The following is a 25,624-nucleotide window of genomic DNA, read 5'->3' as shown; positions in this document are numbered from 1 at the left end:
AATGTGATTTTGGCATTTTCTCTTTCCTTTTGTACATCTGTCTTCTTCATTGTATCATTTTCCTCACTGGGATACATCTTTGTTGAAGGTTATTAACTGTGTTCTTAAATATCTGCCATTGTTTATCTTTTGTGCTAAACTGTTTTTCCAGTCCAGTATATTATTATTTTGTAATTCCTGTTATCTAAATTTAACATGGTTGTTTCCAACCAAAGTTCCTCTCTTTCGCACTGAATGCTAAATTCTCCATGTTATGATCACTGTTTCCTCATACTTATTAAACACCAAAATAGACTGATCCTTGTTTAGAACCACGATCCCGCCTTGGACACACCTTGTGTCTTGTTGGGAATAAGTGTTATTTATTTGGTGGCCTGGCTAATGACAGTGAAGACCCAAAGAATAATATTCCAAGGTACTTGAATGACTCTATGAATTATTTCTTATGACTAACTCTACCAATTTGATTTTCCCAACCTACATGAAGGCTAAAATGACACATGGTTAAATGTACTGCCTTTTTTTACATGCCATCATTATCTTTTGATTTATTCCCTATCATATAGTATAGATACTCTTAGGGGGCTACTCTCATTAGTGTTCCCTTCCCCTTTAATTTCCTACATCCACCCATATGGATTCTGAATCCATTGATCCAAGGTCTTTTGCTATCGTACTTACTCCATCTTATACTAACAAAGCCACCCCACCACCCTTTCCTTCCTTCCTGTCCTTTTGAAAAGTCACATATCCCTGAATATTTAGTTCCCATCTTTGGTATCCTTGTTTCCCTATATAGTTAGAGGATCATACTCATTAAATACTATTTGTATTATTAGTTCATGTATTTTGTTCTGAATATTGCACACATTAAATTAATTTTACCTTGCTGTTATTCAAATATGTTTGAAAACTCTGTCTCTTCTAAAAACCAAAAGATGAAGCAGAAGTATGCCATTTGGTCCATCAAGTCTGCTCTGCTAGTCAATGAGATCATGGCTGACCTAATATTAAGCTCAACAATCCTAAACTCTACTTTCCTGCCTTTCCCCTATAACTCTTTACCCTGATCACCTACTGTTTAAAAATCTATCTCCTGCACCCTCTGAGTATCATTATTTAAATAGCTTCCCTCCAATACTACCATATCATTCCACTTTGTTAGCCTACATATCTCCTTTCCAGAACCCTCCCTGCCTTTATTTAGCTTAAAACAAGATTTCATTGTAACAGTCTGTCAGTCTTGGCATTTGGCTTTCAATGGGAGGTGATTTGGACTGATAACCAAGCAAAAAGCGGAAGGAAGAATAGCATACATCAACTAATACTATTATAAGTGTCTATAATATCACAATTTATTTGCCGGCAGCAGTGAAATGCACAAGTAGAATTTACTGGATCATCTTCAATCTGCATGATTCACTTTCCCTCGGCTAAGTGTGTGTAAGTGGTGGTTGGCAGGGAAGACTGACCAGGATACCCAATCAATACCATTTGAATGACCACTGCTGGAAAGTATGTTTGTGGTGTGTGAATGCCCTGTGGGATTGCTGTCATGTTTCTCTGAGTTTGAAACAACCTGACAAAGTTGCTGTGCAGGCACATGTATCACTAATGAACACTGAAACCCATTAAGCCAGATCTCAGTCAGTGTGTTTTGAAAAAATGTAGGGAAATTTGTGTGAGCAGAAATGAACCTTGACTTTTAATTAGCGATACATTTTATTGCAGTCAACAATCACTTTTAAATGAGGACTGAGTCTTCATATAGTTTTATTCAGAATGAAAGTTGTTTTCATAAAGAAATCTGAACAAATTATTGTGGAAAAGCTTTTAGCTTATCAGATATGCTTCTGTTTCTTTAGAGCTCCAACTCACTATCTTTAGACATTAAATTTGAAGGTAGAAATATGAAGGTAATATATTTCCACAGATAAGTATGTCACTAGTTTTACAATATTTTGCTGAAGGAAATTGCAACTTCTCCAACTTAAATGTCAGACAAGCAGCCTAAATCCTTTGCGGTGCATAAATCATTTAGCAATGCACCAGGGAAGGTCAGAGAGTTTAGTGAATACATAGCAAGCGCTGGCATTAGAAATAGTGATGGAGTCAAGGGAAAAGAAGAGGAGGAATCCAAAAGGCCATCAGTATCTGTGAGTTTACATTCCCTAACACTTGAAAGGAAGAGAAAATTTTTTGGCAGAGTGAATGAGACAAAGAATAAATCTGAATTGGGGACAATGACAACTTTGAGGCGGTGATGATGGAGAAAGAGGTCAGGTGTGTATATGTGGTAGTGCATGGCACTGTGTTTAGATCTTGGGATGCAGCGAGAACCACTCTCTGAGGAACATTGCATGTCTCAGAGATACTTGTAATATTGATGGATTTGAAACATGAAGGATGAAACTTTAGTTGGAATTGGAGATATGGCTGTGAAAGTCAGTTTTGACAAATGCTTTATCAAACATGAGGATGGCAACCTTGAAAGATGAACAAGCTAGAAGATTAAAATGAATATCCTGTCAGAGAGAAAAGCGAAACTTCTTAAAGGTAGGCATACCTGGAGAGAAATAGAAGTGAATAAATCACTCAAATAAAAGCAAAATACTGTATGTGCCTGAAATTTCATCTAAAAATAGTAAAATGCTGGAGAAATTCAATCGGTCTCACCTCATCTGTGGAGAGAGAAACAAAGTTAATTTTTCAGATGAAACTTCAAAATTTTAATTCTGTTTTTCTCTCTCCACGGATACTGCTAGACCTACTGAGTTTCTCCAGCATTTTATGATTTTATTACCAGAATGAGGCAACATAGAATCATAGAGATATACAGCACAGAAACTGACACTTTGGTCCAACCTGTCCATGCCAACGAGATATCCTATATAAATCTAATTCCAATTGCCAGCATTTGGCCCATACCCCTCTAAACTCTTCCTATTCTTATATCTGCTCAGATACCTTTTAAATGTTGTAATCATACCAGCCTCCACCACTTCCTCTGGGAACTCATTTCATACACACAACACCCTCTGCATGAAAACATTGTCTCTTAGGTCCCTTTTATATCTTTCCCCTCTCACCTTAAACCTATGCCCTCTAGTTTTGGTCTACCCCAACCCAGGGAAATGACCTTGTCTATTTACCCTATCCATGTCTCTAACGGTTGTATAAAACTCTAGATGGTCGCCCCTCAGTCTCCTAAGCTCAAAAGAAAATAGCCCCAGCCTATTTAGCCTCTCCCTTTAGCTCAAACCCTCCAGCCCTGGCAACATCCTCTGAAATCTTTTCTAAACTCTTTCAAGTTTCACAACATTCTTCCTAAGCAGGGAGTCCAGAATTGCACGCAATACTCCAAAAATGTATGAACCAATTTCCTGTACAGCTGCAACCTGATTTTGAGAGTGGGATATTCAGTGATGATAACACCATTGAATTAAGAGGCAGTGATTAGATTGTCTCTTATTAGAGATGATCATTGCCTGGTATTTGTGTGGCACCAAATGTTACTTGCCACATGTCAGCCCAAGCCTAGATATTGTACAGGACTTACTTCATTTGGACATGGATTATTCTCAGTATATGAGGAGTGGCAATTATTGTGCAATCATCTGCAAAATCCTCACTTTGGACCTTTTAATGGAGGAATGGTCATTGATGAATCAACAGAAGATGATTGAGCTTAGGAACTACCCTGAGGAATTCCTGCAGAGATGTCCTTGAGCTGACATGATTCTTATGTGCCAGATATGACTCCACCCATTGCCCTCTGATTCCCATTGACTTGGGTTTTGCTAGGGCTCCTTAAGTCACCACGCTAGAATCAAGAGTGACACCCTTTCTACTTGCCAGCCCTCTGTGGAGATGCCTGTAGCCTGACTTACTCTTTGCTCTGGAGCAGTAAGTCCTGGCTACAGTGGTGAAAAAAGGAAAGGGCATACTCTTAATTGCAATTATCAGTGACCGCCATAGTATCAACATTGATCAGAAAATCTGGGCTAACATGTCAATACTGCGGTTATGATTTGTGAAAAGAAACTTTGGCTGGGAACCCTTCGCCAGAGCTGAATTGTGAAGAAAGATTTACACCTGAAACTCAGACTTATCTGATCTCCCCACAGATGCTGACCATCTGCTACATTTTTCCAGCATTTCTATTTTTCTTGCATTAAAATAATGGATTTTATTTAGTGTACTTTGCTGTGTAATTCACATTTCTTCTTACAGATAACAGAAGTTTTGTTGTCTTTTAAATTTATGCAGTAAGATAGTAAAACTTGATTAAACTTTTTGTACACAACTTTTTTCTGTATCTTCAGTCCTTGCTGCTCTTGTTGTGGAGCAGATGTACATCCTTTCCATCTATTAGGGATAAATGATTGGCTGAAGAGACTTCTTCCTGCACTTAGTATGAAGTGTGATTTGATCACTGTAATGATGATTGAAGGTAATTTCAAACAGTCATATAAGTGGTCATGGACCAACGCTTGTGGATTAAATGTGGACTGACCATCATATGTTACACCTGTGATGGATGCAGATCACCACATTTAGGAATGTTTATGTTTTTGACATGAATTTATGCTCTTGGGTCTGCAGCTGGTGTGTAACTCAAAATCTGAAAATAACATTTACCCAATGTTGACAGCTCTGGTATTTCCCATTCTAACATTTCAATAGAATACATTTCATACTGATTTTTGTTTCCATACTTTTCTTCTTTAATGAGAATTCATTCTGTGCAATATACCTGAGGCTGCCACACAATGTTTGATCACATGCAATCGCATCATAAAATGGTTCCAGAACAGAAGGAAATCATTCGGCTTGTCTGGTCCACACTGGCTTTCTGCAAGAATAATTTAGTTAGTACTTTCTATCCTGCTCTTTCCAAGTGACCCTGCAATTTTTTTTTACTCTTCAGGACCTTACAGAATTCACTTTTGAAAATTGTAAAATGTTAAGGACAGACAATGAATGCTTACCTAGCTGGAACACGTCCATCATATAAATGAATGAAAAAAATTACATCTGCCTCCACCATCCTTACAGATAGTGCATTCTAGATCCTAACCACTTGCTGTGTAAAAAGGCTTTTTCCTCATGCCACCTTTGAATTTTTTTCTGAATCACCTCAAATATTGTCCATTCCCAGCTGCACTTGAGAAGGTGATGCTGTTATGAAGGTGTAGGTGTGTACTGTAACTTAGAGAGTTGGAGCTAGCAAGGACTGACCGAAAGCACAGAGTGCTGGACAAAATAAAAATGTAACATTTGGTTGAAACAATAGCTGGAGTTCCGTGGCCATGGAACAAAAACAAATTCAAATTCGGCCAACCAGTTAACAATTATGCCCCAGATACCAAAATCCAATCGCATTTGAATTTAGTGTTTTGATGACATCAAAACAATGAAATGATCCAATATTTGGGGTATAAAACCAGACATTTTGAACAGTTAAGGGGAGAACAGCAACGAGCGCCAACAAGCTGACTGCTAACTGAATAACTCTCTGAAAGATACCTGTCTATAAGAAATTTGTGCAACAGAACACCAAAGTCGACCTAGAGGAGTCTACAGAGAAAGTTTGACATTTGAAGACTATACCTGGGTTTGAAATTGATTTTACCATAAAATTTAAGAGGGAATTTATCGGGCCAGCATTGTAAAGTGGGAGGTAAAAGATAGGTTTAAGAGAAAGGAGTTGTAAATAGTTGTTGGTTTTAGTATTCTCTGTTGGAGTTCAAAGTTTGTGCGAGGATTTGTAGCTCAGGTGCTCGTTGCTGTGGTTCTGTTCGCCGAGCTGGAAGTTTTGTTGCAAACGTTTCGTCCCCTGGCTAGGCGACATCATCAGTGCTTGGGAGCCTCCTGCAAAGCGCTTCTTTGATGTTTCCTCCGGTGTTTATAATGGTCTGTCCCTGCCGCTTCCGGTTGTCAGTTTCAGCTGTCCGCTGTAGTGGTTGGTATATTGGGTCCAGGTCGATGTGTTTGTTGATGGAGTTTGTGGATGAATGCCATGCCTCTAGGAATTCCCTGGCTGTTCTCTGTCTGGCTTGCCCTATGATAGTAGTGTTGTCCCAGTCGAATTCATGTTGCTTGTTGTCTGCGTGTGTGGCTACTAAGGATAGCTGGTCGTGTCGTTTCGTGGCTAGTTGATGTTCATGTATGCGGATTGTTAGCTGTCTTCCTGTTTGTCCTATATAGTGTTTTGTGCAGTCCTTGCATGGTATTTTGTACACTACATTAGTTTTGCTCATGTTGGGTATCGGGTCCTTCGTTCTGGTGAGTTGTTGTCTGAGCATGGCTGTTGGTTTGTGTGCCGTTATGAGTCCTAGGGGTCGCAGTAGTCTGGCTGTCAGTTCTGAGATGCTCCTGATGTATGGTAGTGTGGCTAGTCCTTTTGGTTAAAAGGACTAGCACATTAAATTTCATCTGCACGTGCTTGTCTATTACACCAATGTGCCAATGTATTCTTGAAGTATATTACAATTTTTTTCTGTGTGCAAAATATTTCTAAGCTTTCAAGATTTTGTAATTTTGTCCTGTACTAACTAGAACCAGGTTGACCATGTTGACTATGAGGTTGTTGATTGTCCCAGGTTAACTATTCCAAGCAGGAAAGCCCTGGCTGACTGATATAACCAGGAGATTTAGAGTCTCCTCAGTTCAGGGGACTGACTCTGTGCTGGCTGGGCTGCTGTCTGTTTCTGCTTTTTTTGGGGGGGAGAATCTGATTCCTAAACTGGCTGGTTTACAAAGCCAGTTTTGTTAACTGGTATTTCTTTTTTTTCCATTGAGGACTGATTTCTAAACTGCTTGATTTACAGTCAATGTGTTTCAGGTGTAATTAGGTAACTTGTTTCACTGGCTGGTTACAGCCTGTGTGTTAGTCTTTTCTCTTAATCTTTGAGAAAAGGATGAAGCTGATTTAGAGGCAGAGCTTAGCCCTTGCACATTGGTTTTCTTTCTTCTGAATATGTTTGACTTGTTTGGTGTTTGGACTGAGCCCTTGTGAGAAAATACATCTTTCCAGATGATCTGGCCCCATATGGGTAGGCCTGACCATTTGTCGGTGACTAGGCCTCTGTAAAGACTGAACACCTGGTGTGTGTGCTGGGAGGTGAGCAATTGCTGCATTCTTGAGTGGACCAAACCCCTGTGGGTTAACTGCATCTTTACAATGTACTGTGTCCCTGTGAGTGGGCCTGGTCCTTTGGGTGGACCAGGCCTCTGAAGACTGAACACCTACGTGTGGTGTGGACTCTTCCTTTGCCTTTGGGTGTGAATTCTGCATTTGGGACTGGACCAAACCCCTGTAAGTCAACTGCAGCTTCACAATGTACTGTGTTCCTGAGAGTGGGCCTGGTTCTCCCTGGAAGGGCCAGGCCTCTATAGAGACTGAACACCTGTGTGAGCGCTGGGAGGTTAGTATTTGCTACATCCTGGAGTTTGGGCGTGGACTCTGCCTTTGTACTGGAAACTGTATTGAGGATTTTGTGAATTCTGTTACTGTATGTGGGTTTTGTAGATAATTGTGCTTGTGTGGACCAGAGTGGGCTAGTCAGTATGTGGGGTGGCTGGGAGCTGGAGGGTCAATGGTCGGCCTGGGGAAAAGTGAGCTGTGGGTGGGTCTGTTAGTACGCAGGGGGACTAGGGGCTAGGGGCTAGGCAGCCAAAAGCGTGCCCATTGGAAAGCTGGTCAAGGGAGGCGCAGCCTGTATGCAGACTGGCTGGGAACTGGAGAGTTGATGACAGGCCTGGAGGAAAGCGGGCCAGGAGGAGCCTGTCAGTACACGAGGACCCTGCCTTTGGGAATGGACCAAACCCCTGTAAATTAACTGCACCTTTACAATGTACTGTGTTCCTGAGACTGGGCCTGGTTCTGTGTGGGTGGGCCAGGCCTCTATGGAGACTGAACACCAGTGTGCGTGCTGTGGGGTGTGCATTTGCTGCCTTCAGGAGCGGACTCTGCCCTCAGTTGTCTTCTTTTCCCTGAAAACTGGTTGAACGGTAGGGTTTGGGGTCCCTCTTTGCCGTTCCTCTCCCTTGTAAATTGCTGTTTCTCTGTATACAGCTGTTAATGTTAATTGTTTGTAAACTGTACTGTTTAAAAATATAAGCAGGGAAGAAAATAACCAAGTGACTTAGAATCTCCTCAGTTTAGGGAATTGACTCTGTGCTGGCTGGGCCACAGTCAGTGTGTTAATGCTGCTGTTGGTTTCTGTTTTTTTTCCTTTTGGAAGAAACCTGATTCCTGAACTGACTGAAGTATATAGCCAGTTTGTTATTAGCTGGTATTACTTTTTATTGAGGACTGATTTTTAAACTGCCTGATCTATGCAGTCAATGTGTTTCAGGTGTACTTCAGCCCTCATCAGAAAACTGTTGTTTCACTGGCTGGTTACAGCCTGTGTGTTACTCTCTTTTCTCTTTACAAAGGCTTAGCCCTTGCATTTGGGTTTTTAATGTATTTTTACTCTTTTGATGATTGGACTGTGCCCCTGTTAGAAAATACATCTTTCCAGATGAGCTGTTCCTGTATGGGTAAGCCTGACCCTTTGTAAGGCCTCTGTAAAGACTGAACATCTGGTGTGTGTGCTGGGAGGTGAACAATTGCTGCATCCTGGAGTGGACCAAATCCCCCGAGTTAACTGCACCTTTACAAGGTACTGTGTTCCTGTGAGTGGGCCTGGTCCTTTGGATGGACCAAGCCTGTGTGGATACTGAACACCTGCTTGTGTGCTGTGGACTCTGCCAAACCACTGCGAGTTAACTGCAGCTTCACAATATACTATGTTCCTGTGAGTAGGCCTGGATCTCTCTAGATGGGCCAGACCTCTATGGAGACTAAACACCTTTTGTGTCTCCTGTGCGGTGTGCATTTGGTGCTTGTTAGAGTGGACTGTATCTTCAGGTGTGGACTCTGCCTTGGTACTGGAAACTATTGTGGGGATTTTGTGAATTTTGTTGATGTATATGGGTTTTATACTTAATTATGTTTGAATGCAGGTCAGAGTGGGCGAGTCAGTATGTGGGGCAACCGGGAGCTGGAGGGTCAATGGCTGGCCTGGGGGAAAAGTGGGCTGGGCAGTGTCTGTTAGTACACAAGGTGGTTGGGGGCGAGGCAGCTGAAAGCATGCCCATAGGAAAACTGGTTGGGGAGAGGCCTGGCTGGAGGTCGGAGGGTCGATGACTAACCTGGAGGAAAGCAGGCGGGGAGGAGCCTGTCAGTACACGTGGCAGGCAGGGCAGGCAGCTGATAGCGTCCTCGCAGGAAAACCAATATAGGGCAGGCTGGTCAGTACACGGGGAGGCTGAGGCCAGGCAGCCGACAGCAGCCCCTAGGGATGCTAACTGGGGAAGGACTGGTCAGGATGCACAGAGATTGGGAGTCACACAGCCAATGGCCGGTCCGTAAGAGCACTGGCCAGGGGAAAGAGTAAGTCAGTACACAGGGTGGCCGGGTGCTGGAAGGCTGACAGCCTGACTGCAGAAAACAGGTCAGGGATGGTTTGGTTAATACGCAGGGTGACTGGGAGCCAGTGACCGACGCCCGTCCCAAAGAAAAGTGGACTGGGGAGGGTCAATCAGTACGCAGGGCAGCCGGAGACCAGAAGGCCAACAACCAGCTTGTTGGATAGTGACCCGGGTTAGTCCGGTCAGTACGCAGGGCGACTGGGAGCTGGGTGATCGACGACCCGTCCTTAGGAAAACGGGCCTGGGGAGGGTCAGTCAGTATGTAGAATGGCCAGAGACCGGAAGGCTAATGACTATCCTGCAGGAAGGCTAGCCAAGAACGGTCTGATCAATATGCGGTGTGTGGATTGGTGTCAGGTGTCTTTTTTTATAGATGTATTGGGTCTATGTTTTGTGCTGTTTCTTACTTTATTGCACTGTCTTGTCTGTGTTTGTTAGTGTTACCTTTAACTGAAAGTGGGATTTGAGGTTTGACCTCATTTCCCTGAAAACTGGTTGAACAGGTTTGGGGTTTGGCTTTTCTGCCCCTTCCCCTGTATGTAGTAGTTTTTCTTGTGAACTGCTGTTTTCTGTTTATTGTCAACTGTATATTGTACTGTTTAATAAAATTTTAAAAAACCAGGAGGTAGAATCTCCACAGTTCAGGTGACTGACTCCGAGCTAACTGGCTAGAGCCAGTGTACAGCAGGCAAATGTTCTCTCGACTGGAGACATTGCCTTACCTCAGATTACAACAGGATCTGGACCAGATGGGCCAATGGGCTGAGAATTGGCAGATGGAGTTTAATTCAGATAAATGCAAGGTGCTGCATTTTGGGAAAGCAAATCTTAGCATTATACACTCTAATGGTAAGGTCTTGGGGAGTGTTGCTGAACAAAGAGACCTTGGAGTGTAGGTTCATAGCTCCTTGAAAGTGGAGTCGCAGGTAGATAGGATAGTGAAGAAGGCATTTGGTATGCTTTCCTTTATTGGTCAGAGTATTGAGTACAGGAGTTGGGAGGTCATGTTGCGGCTGTACAGGACATTGGTTAGGCCACTGTTGGAATATTGCGTGCAATTCTGGTCTTCTTCCTATCGGAAAGATGTTGTGAAACATGAAAGGGTTCAGAAAAGATTTACAAAGATGATGCCAGGTTTGGAGGATCTGCACTACAGGGAGAAGCTGAACATGCTGGGGCTGTTTTCCCTGGAGCGTCGGAGGCTGAGGGGTGACCTTATAGAGGTTTACAAAATTATGAGGGGCATGGATAGGATAAATAGATAAAGTCTTTTCCCTGGGATCGGGGAGTCCAGAACTAGACGGCATAGGTTTAGGGTGAGGGGGGAAAGATATAAAAGTGACCTAAGGGAAAACTTTTTCATGCAGAGAGTGGTACGTGTATGGAACGAGCTGCCAGAGGATGTGGTGGAGGCTGGTACAATTGCAACATTTAAGAGGCATTTGGATGGGTATATGAATAGGAAGGGTTTGGAGGGATAGGGGCCGGGTGCTGGCAGATGGGAGTAGATTGGGTTCAGATATCTGGTCGGCATGGACGGGTTGGACCGAAGGGTCTGTTTCCATGCTGTACATCTCTATGACTCTATGACTCTGGACTGTGTTCAGCTGTACCTGACCACCATCACCACCACTACTACTACTGCTGCTGCCTGAGCCGACTTTAAAAAAAAAGATATAAGCAGGGGATTTAGAAGTCCACAACTGAGGAGATTAATCCAAGCTGGCTGCCGCAGACAGTGTTCTGTGCACTAGTAAGTAAAGGGTGACTTGGCGATGGAATACTGGCCTCTGTGCAGTTATTTCAGTAGTGACAGGAGACGAAAAAAATATATCACCAGGAGGTTAGAATCTTCTCAATTCAGGCAACTGACTTCGAGCTGGCTGGCCACAGCCAGTGTACTGTGTACAAGTAAATAAAAGGTGACTTGGTGACAGGATACCAGCCTCTGTGCAGTTATTTCAGTGGCAACGAGAGAAGACAGGACGTGTCAGAAGAACACAGTTATCTTGGAGTTAGGGTAAGCTTTTCTGGTATCATGCCTTTATTTGAGAAGCTTAACTCATTTGATCCTGCTGTCGAAGACTGGGCCCAATATTTGAAAAGAACGCAATATATTTTCCCACACAAATGACATTGAAGCAGATGAAAAGTGATGAGTCATCCTTCTGATTGCTGTGGACCTGTTATCGTCCTCTATTATAAGGGGCTTTCCAGAGGTGCCAGGCACTAAAACCTTCCAGGAGTTTATGAAGTTGTTTAAGGAATGTTACAACCCTAAACTTCTAATTCTGAGACGGTACTAGTTTTATTTAAACTTAAATGGGGAAGCTCTTCATCAGAAAAAAAAATAATTTTAACAATTGTGACTTCTTATAACCTATTTGAAGTTTACCCCATTATTTATCTCTCGCTAGAAGTGCAATTTGTGCACTTGTTTATGTTCTGCCATAAAATAAGGAGAGTTTGTAATAGCTGTCCCATAATATGGTTTCTGTTTAGCTAAGAAGGTTGATTGGTACATGTACCTAGAATTTCCAATAACTTACGTAAGTTAGTTAATTATGTTTGCATTAAAATAATAGTTAATGTCTGAGTTAAAATAACAGGAATTGGGAGGTGTTCCTGTGATGCTCACTGCTCCAATCCAATAAAAGAATTTGTGCAAAAATGCAGCATTGGTGCAGACTAACTTACATTTCCAGCAATGTAGATTCTAATGATTTTCATACTTGTAAGTAATTGTACTGTTTGAGGGTGGTAAACGTGAACTGTGCAAATACTGAAAAGTGGTGTTTAATCATTGCTGATAGAGTGTCGCCCAATGGAAGGTTTAGTGCAATACAAAATATATATCACCAAATTAACATGTCCTTCGCTTTTAATTATCAGTGATTTATTGTCATCTGGAAAATTTATTCTGTGAGGAATGTTTCATCTATGGGACTGTCCCTAAACTGCATTTTAGGGACTATAACAGTCAAAAATATAATGGGCCAGATGAATTTAGTAGGAAGCTCAGGACTGGCAAAGGCAAGTTTGTGGTGAGGAGGGAGAGGGGTTTGGAGCATGGAATTGTAACAGAGTGATTTAAGAGAATACAGAGGCTGGGCCAGATGAATGAAGGAGTGAAATGCAAAGAAACTGGCATCTTGGGTGTGTTGAGGTTGGTGAGGTCAGTCAAAATCAGAAAATGAGAGGCCTAAATGATAGGTTCAGGACTGTTGACGTGGAGTCAATCGCTGGGTGTTGATTGGCAGAGTCCTTAGAGTTTTGCGTTCACAGATAAAACTTTAATTATCCCTAATGAATATGATCTATAATATTCAGGGGAGTACAACACTAACATGAACATTAGATAGTGAAAGTAAACACGAAACACTTTCTCACACAAAAAGTCCTTAATTAATCTGCAACCCTGTGCAATTAATCTGCAATAAGTGCAGGTCTATCATGAAGTTTGATTTTACATTTAGATCTCTATGTGCATGAATAAATGAAACCAATGTAATGTGAAATACTTGTAAATTAGCAAGTTTTGAGAAGACTTGTAGCTCAGGTTGAGGTTTTGGATATAGGTTTGCTCACTGAGCTGGAAGGTTAATTTCCAGATGTTTCGTCACCCTACTAGCTAACATATTCAGTGGCCCTCAGGCAAAGCACTGCTGATAAGTCCTGCTTCCTGTTCTTTTTCTCAGGGGGTGGTAGATGGGGTCTAACTTGATGTGTTTGTTGATAGAGTTCCGGTTAGAATGCCAAACAAAGACACGTACGAGAATTCCTAGAAGCATGGCATTCCAACCAGAACTCTATCAACAAACAAGTTAGATCCTATCTACCACCCCTTGAGAAAAAGAACAGGAAGTGACTTCACCACAGGAAATGACATCTCCAACCCAAAGAAACGCAAACATATAAATAGAAAGCAGGACTGATCAGCAGTGCTTCGCCTGAAGCCCACTGAAAATGTTACCTAGTAGGGTGACGAAACATCTGGAAATGAACCTTCCAGCTCAGCGAGCAAACCTACATCCTGATATTTGTAAATAAAAATGAAATTTATTTCTGATAAACACTCAATTTGCCTTTTGTGCTTCTCAAACTTGATGTTAATGACAGTGAAGTTGGGCCAGAAAGTTGTGACCATGTAAAGAACCTCCTTGTTTATGCAAGAGGCACTTTTAAACAAAAGTAGAAATTGCTGGGAAAACTCAGCAGCTGTGGAAAACATGCGCTTTTAAAGCTGTTTATACCTGCTTCATTGTCAGCTAATGGCAGGTTTCTCCACTGAAAAGTTTTCCTTGCCACGTGATGCATGAATTTTGAATTTTCATTCAACTTTTGTAACAAGCAGCAAAAGGCAAGCGAGCAAAAGTGGCATTCACTTTCTGATTTACCATTTGCCTGATATCAGCATGAAAGGAATTGTGGTATAAACCAAGCACACTATTTGATCAGAACAGGACAAGCTACACTTAATAACAAACACAAACTACATTAATATAAAAGAGCACACTCCCCATATGGCTTGTTTAATATACTGTACTATATTGGATTTTTTAAACACATTTCTTCTAACCGTATAGGTAGTTCTTTGATAATGCAATGGTTGTGTTCTTGTGTGACCCCTCACCACATAAGTTTCACAATAAAAGCAGCATTTAAAGCGTTTGCGATGCAATCCCTTTATAGCCAACACGTTTTAAAAGTTTGTGCTTTCAAAATGGCATCCCCATGTGTTAATCACGTTATTGCCAGCTTGCATTCACGAAATGCATGTTATAGCAGAATAACCTGTACTGAGATGCTTTCTTTTTGCTGTGGGCGTTTTAGGCAAGATGGGTACAAATGTGTAATGAAAATAAATTTCTGACATTGAATTACAAACATCTAATATTCACATGAACCAGAACATTGTTTGGGGAGACATATAATTTAGAGCAACTGTTTTTCTTTTAGTGATATCAAAGGTATGCAGTAGATTAAACAATAAAATGGTCATTATTTCCTAATAATTTGGTACCTATATAATCACGTTCAGAATATTTTTGATTTCTCTTGGTCTAACTTGTGTATATCTCTCATCATGTTGCTCATCCTGATAAAAAATATTCAGAAGAAATTATTACAGACAGGCTTACTGATTACAGTTAAGAATGCTCAACTAATTAAGTACTTTGTCATTTTATTAAAGCTAAACAAAACAAATTTATTAATTAAATGCAACAAAGTTTAGCAGAGTTGTGGAAGTTGTTTACTTAGACAAAATTTCATGTTAAGACAGGGAAAAGCCCCAAATACAAGGTATGTTTCATTATTAACATTTTAGAACTAGGAAGTAATGCTAGATCAGTAATCAGGAGTGGTAAGACTAGACACTGAGGGATAGGAAAGGACCACAAAGTTTGGATCAGTTCAGGTTTACGAGCATGAAGGTTAACCAGCTAATGGGCTAACGCAGGCTCAGACGTGTGGTATTTATGAAGCAGAATGCTGTTTATTTTATGGTTGGCATGTATACGGCAACAAATTCAAGTAAACTTTAAAGCAAATGTTTACAACTTCCCATCCCATGCAATCATTTAACAGTTATTCGTTTTTTTTTATTCATGTAGTGACTGCTAAGATCATGATCAGTTGTATTGACTGTTAATTCTATGGAAATTTTAAAAAGAGCTCTGATGATTAGAATGTAGGAGAGTGCAAACAGTCTGGTTCATATTGAGACACCTTCAAGGAAGTGAGTGGAATTGGTAACAAAGATATACAGTTTGAGATTTGGGACAAGGATGTTGACTTTGGGCTAACCAACGTTTAACCAGAAGAAACTGCAGACTATCCAGGACAGGATGGTGAACAAGGAATCTAACAACACCTGACTCAGTGCCTTCAGATTAATCTGATATACACTTTAATCAAAAAATTTCTACCTATAAAGCAGGCAAGTTATATGCCGTTATAAATTTGCATTGCTCTAGTTTTTAACTTTTCCGCACACCAACAGACCAATATTGACATATTGGTCACAGCTCTGTAGCGTCAGGACCAATAAAAGCAAGATGACATTTTGAATGGCAGTGAATGACACACCCATCACTCTTAATTGGCCTTTCCCACTCATTAATCCGTATAATAACAAGAAGGCCTCATTGTTTGGTGCCCAATACTTGGTCACCTAATTCTATGTGTAGTTGTTTGTTTTCTGCATGTAACAAGAAAAATACACAGGAAGGAAATATTATGAAACATTGCCATAAACTTATAAGCAACGAGAGGATCTAAAAGTGAGCAGTGCATTGGAAATAATGCATCTAGAGATCTGTTTGGTTTAAATCTAGTATTGATATTTTTGACTTATTGTAATGTTTCTCAAGCTGCATATAGAATCACAGAATTGTTACAGTGCAGAAGGAGCCCATTTGGTTCATCATGCCTGCATGTTTCAATTGCTCCCTATTGCCAATCTTCTTCCTATTCCCCATAGTTCTTAGCACCATTTCTAACCAGATAATTACACAATACCCTTTTGAATGCCTCAGTTGAACTTACCTCCACCACTTTTCTGGGTAGTGTATTCCATATCCTAACTGCTCATTGTGTGAAAAGATTTCTTTCTCACTCACCTTTGCTTCATGAGCTCATCATTGTAAACCTCTGCCCTCTCAATCTTTTTTTTTCTACAAGCAGGAACAGCTTCTCCCTATCTATTCTGTCCAGTTGATCATGACTTTGAAACCCTCTATCAAATCTTCTCCATCTTCTCTCTGAGGACAACCGCCCCAAACTTTTCAATCTTTCCTCATAGCTGAAGTTTGTCATTTGTGGGTCATTTCTTGCAATTTTTTTCTGCACTCTTTCCAATGCATTTGCATCATTCTTGTAATGTGGCACTCATAACTGTATACATTAATCTAGCTGAGGTCTAACAAGTGTCTTGTACACATTCAACATCACTTCCTTGTTCTATGCCCCTATAGCCAAATGTAAAGATGCCTATTTGTACTTCATGCACATTCCCAGTCATGCTGCAAGTCAGAATATATTCTAATAGACTGCCATAATCTCTTTTGAACCATTTCATCTTAACTTGCATAAGAATATTCAAAATACTGCTCAGTTATTTAAGTAAAACGGCATAAATGCCTTTCACAAATCTTACTGTTTGACATCATGATAAAATCATTTATAGTATAGTTGAACATACACAGCCCGTTGAGACCAAGCAGGGACCCTGTTAAACAATTCAATGAGCCTCATCTCTACACTCGATCTGTGCAGTTCGCAATTATTTCCTTCACGTAAGTAATCAAATAAAATCCAACTGTTCATTGTCTGATGCATTTCATCGCTTTTGAAATTTACATTTCTGCAATTGTCAATCAAATATAATATCCTTAAAAGATTTTTTATCTCCCAAAAGCTATTTTAAATCTGGTTTGAGTACTGAGGTGCCTGAAATAACTGTATATCTAAATCACTGGGAATGCCATTAGTCTAGGGCTGCATCAGTGTCACAATAAAATGCAATACTACCTTCTCAGACCAGATGAGTTTGGAGTAAATGAGGCCATGCTAATGTTGTCCAGATCCCAAAATGACAATTTCTGAATTGATCAACTAAATTTCCAAGAAATAAGTTAATCTAATTATCTAGACATTTACTTGTGCTGACTTGCAAAATATGAATTATTTTTGCTTGCATTATGTTGGTTGATTTATGTTGTAAAGGGTAATTTTATTAAGCTTCTTAATTTGCAATTCATTTTGGTGTTGTTTTTAAATTGCCTTTTGTGTAGTGTATTTTTTTATTAAGCTAAATTGGTTTAACTAAAAGTGTGCAACGTATATTTATTCGCAGCATAGATATTAATGTTAATCTAAGCTCAATTATAGTTTATTAAAAATCAAAATGAAATAATGTGAATAGAAAGTTTACGCTGTTGACTGCATTGTACCAATGTGTCAAAAAAAATTAAAATTGTAACGCGCAAGATGCCCATCAATACTTATTAAGAACAATGTCAAATTAACATTTTCATGTAGATTATCCATAAAAGAAGACTACTTCAATCGTAAGTGTCTTCCCTCCACTGATTTTGATGGTGTCCGTGTTTGTTTTGTTGGTGGACTGTGTAACCATGATGTGCCATGAATACGCTTTAAATTGAAACTCTGTTTACTTCCACATATGTTATGCCTGATAAGCTATTATGCTGGATGTGTAATTTAGAAAAAGTATGAAGGGATAATGGATACAAATCATCTATATTCAGGTATGATATTTATATAGTGTGGGAACCGAAAAGAGATATTTGTTATGATGTATTTTTGTGCTTAGAAGATCATTGTGTTCACAGGCTGCATGCAATTTTAACATATTATCTGAGATTATTCAGTGAGAAAAGGGTTAGAGAAATGCTTTTTATCCAGACCAAAAGCAGTCACTCTGAAATTGTTGTCCTTGCTGACACAGTTTCCAACAGCTTGGGCATTGAACAGAGGACTGGTATTTAAATCTACTTGACACATTGGTACAATGCAGTCAACAGCGTAAACTTTCTATTCACCTGCATAGGTGATGCAGAATATTCTCTCCAATATTAGTTAGAGTTATACAGTCATACAACACGGAAACAGACCCTTTGGGCTAATTCATCCACACTGATAAAGTTTCCCAAACTAAACTCGTCCCTAGGCATTTGTTTGTTTCTAATTCTTTAAAGTTGCTGAGTTGGACTGTCAAAGTTGAGATGCTGAGGGTGTCTGTCTTTCCCAGGCAGACTACAGCTTTCACCAAGTTGGAAAGTGTCCTATTCACTCTCCAGCACATATGGCCTACTTGCTGTCCTCTGGGTACCAAACAGGCAATTAAAGGAAGATCACTCCTGGGTAATTGCTCTTAATGCAGTGTGAATCCATGGGCTCAGGACCTCAGTTTTACCCTGTGTTGAGGGCAAAGTAGAAAATAACACCAAGCAGACATTAAAATTTCTTTACCAGAGAATCAGAGATACCTCTACATCTCTCTGCAGATTGTGCATCTCAGAAATGCTACATTGTGCATAAATACTTATCATTGTTTTTACCTAAGAATTTGAAATAATATTGTCAGCAACCTGACCATCAGGAGAGGAAAAATGAATAGGCAGACAGTGCAGGGATCCCTTGTAGCTGTTCCCCTCAATAATAAGTATACCGCTTTGGATACTTTTTGGCGGGGTGGGGAGAAATGACCTACTGGGGAAAGCCACAGCAGCCAGGTCTTTGGCCTTGAACCTGGCTCTGTTGCTCAGAAAGAGGGTGGGGAGGGAATAGGATAGTGATAGGAGAATCAATGGTTAGAGGATAAGACAGGAGATTCTGTGGTCGCAAGCAAGACTTCCAGGTGCCAAGGTCGGGGATGTCTTGGATCAAGTCTACACGATTCTTAAGGGGGCAGAAGAACAGCCAGAGGTCGTGGTTTATATCGGTACTGATGACATAGCTAGGAAGAAAGATGCGAACCTTAAAAGTGAATACAGGGAGTTAGGTTGGAAGCTAAAAGACATGATGAGCAGAGTAGTACTCTCAGGATTGTTACCGGATTGCTAATAATGAGGCTAGGAACAGACAGCGAGACAGCGAGTGTAGCTGAACACGTGGCAACTGAGCTGATGCAGGAGGGAGGACTTCAAATATATGGATCATTGAGGATCTTCTGGGGAAGTTGGGACCTGTACAAGGAGGACGAGCTGCACATGAACTGGGTAGGAGGTTTGCTTGAACTCTTCGGGAGGGATTAAACTAGTTTGGCAGGGGGTTGGGAATCGGTGCTACAGATCAAAGGATGGGGTAGCTGGTGAGCAGGCAGATACAGTGTGCAGAGTGTCTGTGAGGAAGGATAGACAGTTGATAGGGCAAAGTTGCAGTCAGTGTGATGGGTTGAAGTATGTCTATTTTAACACAAGAAGTGTCAAGAATAAGGGTAATCAACTTAGAGCATGGATCAGTATTTGGAACTACAATGTTGTGGCCATTATGGAGACTTGGATATCACAAAGGCAAGAATGGTTGTTGGATGTTCAAGGGATGTATCAAAAGGAATAGGGAGGGAGTAAAAGAGTTTAGGGAGTGACATTGCTAATCAGGGATAGTATCATAGCTGCAGAAAGGGAGGTCATCAATGAGGTTTTGTCTACAGAGTCAGTATGGGTGGACATCAGAAACCAATAAGGAGCAGTCACTTTATTGGGAGTTTTCTGTAGACACCCTAGTAGCAACAGAGACATGGAGGAGCAGATTGAGAGGCAGATTTTGAAAAGGGTTGTTGAAATCACCCATGACAACTTCCCTAATATTGATTGAAATCTCCTCAATGCAAATAGTTTGGATGGAGCAGATTTTGTCAGCTGTGTCCAGGATGGATTCTTGATTCAATATGTAGATAGGCCAACTAGTGGGGAGCCATATTGTTGCTTGTCATCAAACCAGGTTAGCTGTCAGATCTCTTGGTGGGAGAGCATTTCGGTGATAGTGATCACAACTCCCTGACCTTTACTATACTCATGGAGAGGGATAGGAGAAGACGGTATGGGATAGTATTTAATTGAAGGAGGGGGATTTGCAATGCTATTAGGCAGGAACTGTGGAGCATAAATTGGGAGCATATATTCTCAGCGAAATGCACAACAGAAATGTGGAGGTTGTTTAGGGAGCACTTGCTGATAGAGCTGGATAGGTTCGTAGGGTAAAGGAATCTTGGATGACAAGAGATGTGGAACACCTAATCAAGAGGAAGAAGGAAGCTAGTTGAGGAACCAAGGATCAGACCGGGCTCTAGAGGGTTTCCAAGGTAGCCAGGAAGGAACAGAAGAATGGACTTGGGAGAGCTAGAAGGGGGCATAAAAAAGCCTTGGCATGTAGGATTAAGGAAAACCCCAAGTGTTCTATACTCCTATAAGGAACAAGAAGACAGCCAGAGTGAGGGTAGGGCCAAATAGGGATAGTGCAGGGAAGTTGTGCCTGGAGTTGGAGGAGATGGGGAGGTCCTTAATGAATACTTTGCTTCAGTATTCACTGCTGAGAGGGACCTTGTCATTTATGTGGGCAATGTGAAACAGGCTGATTATGCTCAAACAGGTTGATGTTAAGAAGGAGGATGAGGTGGAAATTTTGAAAAACATGAAGATAGATATGTTCCCTGGGCCGGATGGGATATACCCAAGGTTACTTCGGGAAGCAGGTTAGATGAATTGGCCATGCAAAATTGTCCATAGTGTTCAGGGATGCATAGGTTTGGTGCATTAGTCAGGGGTAAATGTAGAATAATAGGGAAGGGGAATGGATCAGGGTGGGTTGCTTTACGGAGGGTCAGTATGGACCTGTTGCGTCAAATGAATGTTTCCATGCTGTAGGAATTCTATGAATTCTGTGATGAGAGGGAAGAGATTGGTGCACCTTTGGCGATGATCTTTGCATCCACACTGTCCACTGGAGTAGTACCAGATGATTGGAGGGTGGCAAATGTTCAAGAAAGGGAATAGGGATAACCCTGGGAATTACAGACCAGTCAGTCTTGTCGGTTGTGGGCAACTTATTGGAGAGGATTCAGAGAGACCAAATTTAAGATTATTTGGAAAAGCATAGTTTGATTAGAGATAGTCAGCATGGCTTTGTGAGGGGCAGGTCATGCCTCACAAGCCTTATTGAATTCTTTGAGGATGTGACAAAACACATTGTTGAAGGTAGAGCAGTGGATTATCTGGCATTTGATTATCTAAATAAAATACTCCCCGCCTGTGTCATTTGGATAATCAAGGTTCCTCTGTATATGGATTTTAGCAAGGCATTTGGTAAAGTTTCCAATGGTAGTCTCATTCGGAAAGTAAGTATGCATGGGATACAGGGAAATTTGGCTATCTGGATACAGAATTGGATGGCCCATAGAAGACCGAGTTGGTAGTAGATGGAAAATATTCAGCTTGGAGCTCAGTGACCAGTGATGTTCCACAGGGATCTGTTCTGGGATTCTGCTCTTTGTGATTTTTATAAATGACTTGGATGAGGAAGGGTACATTAATAAGTTTGCTGATGACGCGAAGGTTAGTGGAGTTGTGGATAGCGTGGAGGGCTGTTTAAAGTTGCAACGGAACATTGACTGGATGTAAAGCTTGGCTGAGAAGTGGCAGGTGGAGTTCAACCTGTGAAGTGATTTTGAATGCAGATTACAGGGTTAAAGGCAGGAGTCTTGGCAATATGGAGGAGGAGAGGGATCTTGGCGTCCATGTGCACAGATCTATCAAAATTGCCACCCACATTGATAGGGTTATTAAGAAGATGTGTGGTGTGTTGCTTTCATTAGGGGGATTGAGTTTAAGAGCTGCTAGGTTATGCTGCAGCTCTATAAAGCCCTGGTTAGACTACACTTGGAATATTGAGTTCAGTTCTGGTCACCTCATTATAGGAAGGATGTGGAAGCTTGAGAGGGTGCAGAGGAGATCTACCAGGATGCTGCCTGGACAGAAGGGCATGTCTTATGAAGAAAGTTTGAGGGATCTAGGGCTTTTCTCATTAGAAGAAGGGTGAGAGGTGACTCGTTAGAGGTGTAGAAGATGATGAGAGGCAGAGTGGATAGCCAGAGACTTTTCCACAGGTTGGAAATGTCTATCATAAGGGGACATAATTTTAAGGTGATTGGAGGAATATTTAGGGGAGATATCAAAGGTAGGTTTTTTACGCAGCGTGGTAGGTGTGTGGAATGCACTGCCAGCGGTGGTAGTAGAGTCAGATACATAGGGACGTTTAAGTGTCTCTTGGATAGGCACATGGATGATAGTAAAATGAAGGGTATATAAGTTAGTCTTATCTTGGAGTAGGATAAAAGGTTGGTACAACATAGAGGGCTGAAGGGCCTGTACTGTGCTGTACTGTTCTGTGTTCTATGTTCTATTTCACTTTACTGCTGTCCTGGTCCTCAGTTCTATTTTATCCTTTGCATTGTCAGACTTTAACAAAAATATTTTCTTCTTGCTTTCACCAGTTTCAGTGGCTCTGAGTGTTGACCAAAATTTTCTGTTTCTAACTCATCTGAGAAAATGTAATTCCAAAATGAGTGAGACATAACTAAAAAGGAGCCTCATTTTAGGAAATGAATTTTCCAACTGAGAGAACTGTTATTCATTTTCTTAATAGTGACTCATTTAAAAAGAAAAATGGTCCATTGTATTACCATGATTTTACTGAATCATTTACGTCTTGTTAAAAGGGTATTGTTTGTTCACATGGGTATCACTGGCTAGACCAACAGTTATTGTCCCTCACTAATTGCCTGGAGGACAATTAAGAGTCAACCAAATTGTTGTGGATCTAGAGTCACATGTAGGCCAGAGCAGATAAGGATGGCAGATTGCCTTCCCTAAAGAGCATTAATGAACCAGATGGATTTTTACAACAATTGACTATTGTTACGTAGTTGCCATTGGCTATTTTCTTATTCCAAATTTTTATGTAATTCCTATTTTACTATCTGCCATGGTGGATTCAGATCTATGTCCCCAGAACATTCTTCTGTGGCTCATGGCTTACTAGTCCAGTGATATTATTACTACATCACTGTGTCCCTCAAGTGAAGGCAATATTTTGCTTTCTAACTTGTTTCCTGTTCTTAAAAAAAACCTTCAGAATAATAATTTAAAAAATTATAGGTGAATTTGCTTATACAAAAGGTCTTCACAGTAGTTAAGTGCAGTACAGTTTGACTACTTCTAATTTTTGTAAAATAAAGTTGAATATGAAAAAGGAAAGAACATAATTGCCTATATGTGATGCTTTTTGTGACTTCTCCTGAAATGTTTCACAGAAGATTTGTTACTTTGAAATGTAGTCACTATTTACTGTTCTTTGATCCCAAATGTTAAAGTTTTATTCAACAGCATTTATCCATTTCTATATCTCTACTTTTGGAAAGAAAATGTTTTCATTTGGTTACATTGCAAAATCTGGAAAAAGTTTCATGAACAGCATAAAGTGGAACTTTGAATATTGTTGACTAACATGGTACTTTTTCTTTCTCTTGCAGGGAATGATGCTGCAGAACAACACCAAAGACCAGCGTTCATGGATTATTTTGACAAACAGGAAAAAAATACTAAATCCCTTGGAAACTGTAATCGGAGTCTGCAAGAGTCTTTCCACAAATTAAAAAATCCTTTCCCTGATAATTGGAAGGTACCGCAAGATGGAGACTTTAACTTTGTAAGTAAGGATTTTAAGTGGAATAATTGGAGGTATAATCTTCTGAACAGGGAGACAATGTGTAGTGCTAATGATTAATATTCATCATAAAAGGTTTTTGATGTGATGCAAGTCTGACAGAGCAAATACCACTGTGAGGTTTACATCACTTACGCAAGAGTGATGGGCTACAAACGTTGAAAAGAATGAATTGAAACAGAAAATGCTGGCAATTCTCAGCAGGCCTGGCAGCATCTGAGCAGTATGTGACATGGGTGTCCAGGAAATGACCATCTCCCTCTGCCACTCAATGGCATTACCATCATTTACTCCCCTGTTATTAGCATATTGGGGTTGCCAGTGATCTGCACCAACCATGTAATCACTATCTATGAGAGCAAGTTAGAGATTGGCATTGAGCAGCTTCCCTTCTGACTCCATCAAAACTTGTCCACCATTTACAAGACATAATTGTAAGTGATATCTACCAGACAATGTGGAAAATTGCTCAACTTTGACCTATACCCAAAAAACAGGACAAATCTAACCCAGCCAATTACTGCCATAAAAGTCTGCTCTTGATGATCACTAAAGTGATGTAAGAGGTCATCAACAGTGCTAAAACAGTACTGCTTAGCAATAAACTTAGCGTGAAAGATAAGGCAAAAGTATTCATAACAATCTTAAGCCAGAAGTACTGATTGGACAATGTATCCAGGCCTGCTGCAGAGGTCCCCAGCATCCTAGATGGCAGTCTTCAACATTCAGTTGACTCTATTTGATATGAAAAATGGTTGGGAGCATTGAATACTGCAAAGGCTATAGGTCCATCAATAGCACTGAAGATTTATGCTCCAGAACTTGTTGGACCCCGAGCCAAGCTGTTCCAGGATAGCTACAACACTAGCATCTACCTGACAATGTAGAAAACTCCCACAGGTATGCCCTGTGCACAAAAAACAGGACAGGTCCTACACAGCCCTATTGGTCCACTCTCAGTAAAGTGATGGAACATATCATCTGTGCTATCAACTAGCAATAACCTGTGACCTGCTCATTGAGGCTCTGTTTAGGTTCTGCCAGGGCCACCCAGCTCCTGGTTTCATTACAGCCTTGTACCAAACATGCTCAAAAGAGTTAAATTTCAGAAGGATGGTGAGAGTGAACATGCTTAATATCAAGGTCTTATTTAACCGAGTTTGAAATTAAGGAGCCTTAGCAAAACTGGAGTCATTGGGATTTCAGGGGAAAACTCTTCACTGTTTAAAGTCCTACAAAGAAAAATATTTATGGTTGTTGGAGATCAGTTATCTCAGCTCTAGGTCATCAATGCAGGAGTTATTCAGGGTACTTTTGTAGACTCAACTATCTTTCACAACTTGAGCAGTGACATTTCCTAAATCATATGGTCAGAAGTGGGAAAGTTCACAATGACTGAACAACGTTCAGATCCATCAGTGACTCCTAAGATACCAAAACGGTCTGTGTCCACATGCAGCAAAACTTGGACAATATCCAGGCTTGGGCTGATATATGGCAAGTAACATCCATACCACACAAGTGATCATCTTCAACTAAAAAGAATCTGATTGCTGTCGCAGTTTAATGTGGATAAATGTATGGTTATCCACTTTGGTAGCAAGAACAGGAAGGCAGACTACTACCTCAATGGAATCAATTTATGTAAAGGGGCAGTACAGAGAGATCTGGGTGTTCTTGTACACCAGTCAATGAAGGCAAGCATGCAGGTACAGCAGGTAGTGAAGAAGGCTAATAGCATGCTGGTCTTCATAAGCTGGAACAGCACAGCAGGTCAGGCAGCATCCAGGGAACAGGAGATTCGACGTTTCGGGCACAGGCCCTTCTTCAGGAATGAGCAGAGAGTGTTCAGCAGGAGAAGATAAAAGGTAGGGAGGAGGGACATGGAGGA

The 25,624-nt window shown here is 40.8% G+C and overlaps 1 protein-coding gene across 5 annotated transcripts in view; it reads left to right on the top strand.

Annotated features, from left to right (window-relative positions):
* stk3 (serine/threonine kinase 3 (STE20 homolog, yeast)) overlaps positions 1–25,624 on the top strand; it is a 457,998-nt gene that overhangs the window by 367,623 nt on the left and 64,751 nt on the right. For all 5 annotated transcript variants that reach the window (XR_006311343.1, XR_006311344.1, XM_043687663.1 and 2 more), the window contains one exon: positions 23,540–23,715. Coding sequence is in view for 3 of the 5 variants with exons in the window: in XM_043687663.1 (XP_043543598.1) it covers positions 23,540–23,715 (176 nt within the window). In the remaining 2 variants the exon portion in view is untranslated. The remainder of the gene's footprint in view (positions 1–23,539; positions 23,716–25,624) is intronic.

This window comes from Chiloscyllium plagiosum, chromosome 4, assembly GCF_004010195.1.
Source record: "Chiloscyllium plagiosum isolate BGI_BamShark_2017 chromosome 4, ASM401019v2, whole genome shotgun sequence".
NCBI lineage: Eukaryota > Metazoa > Chordata > Chondrichthyes > Orectolobiformes > Hemiscylliidae > Chiloscyllium > Chiloscyllium plagiosum.
Note: the sequence above shows the minus strand (reverse complement) of the source record. Positions and strands in the feature narration are given on the sequence as shown.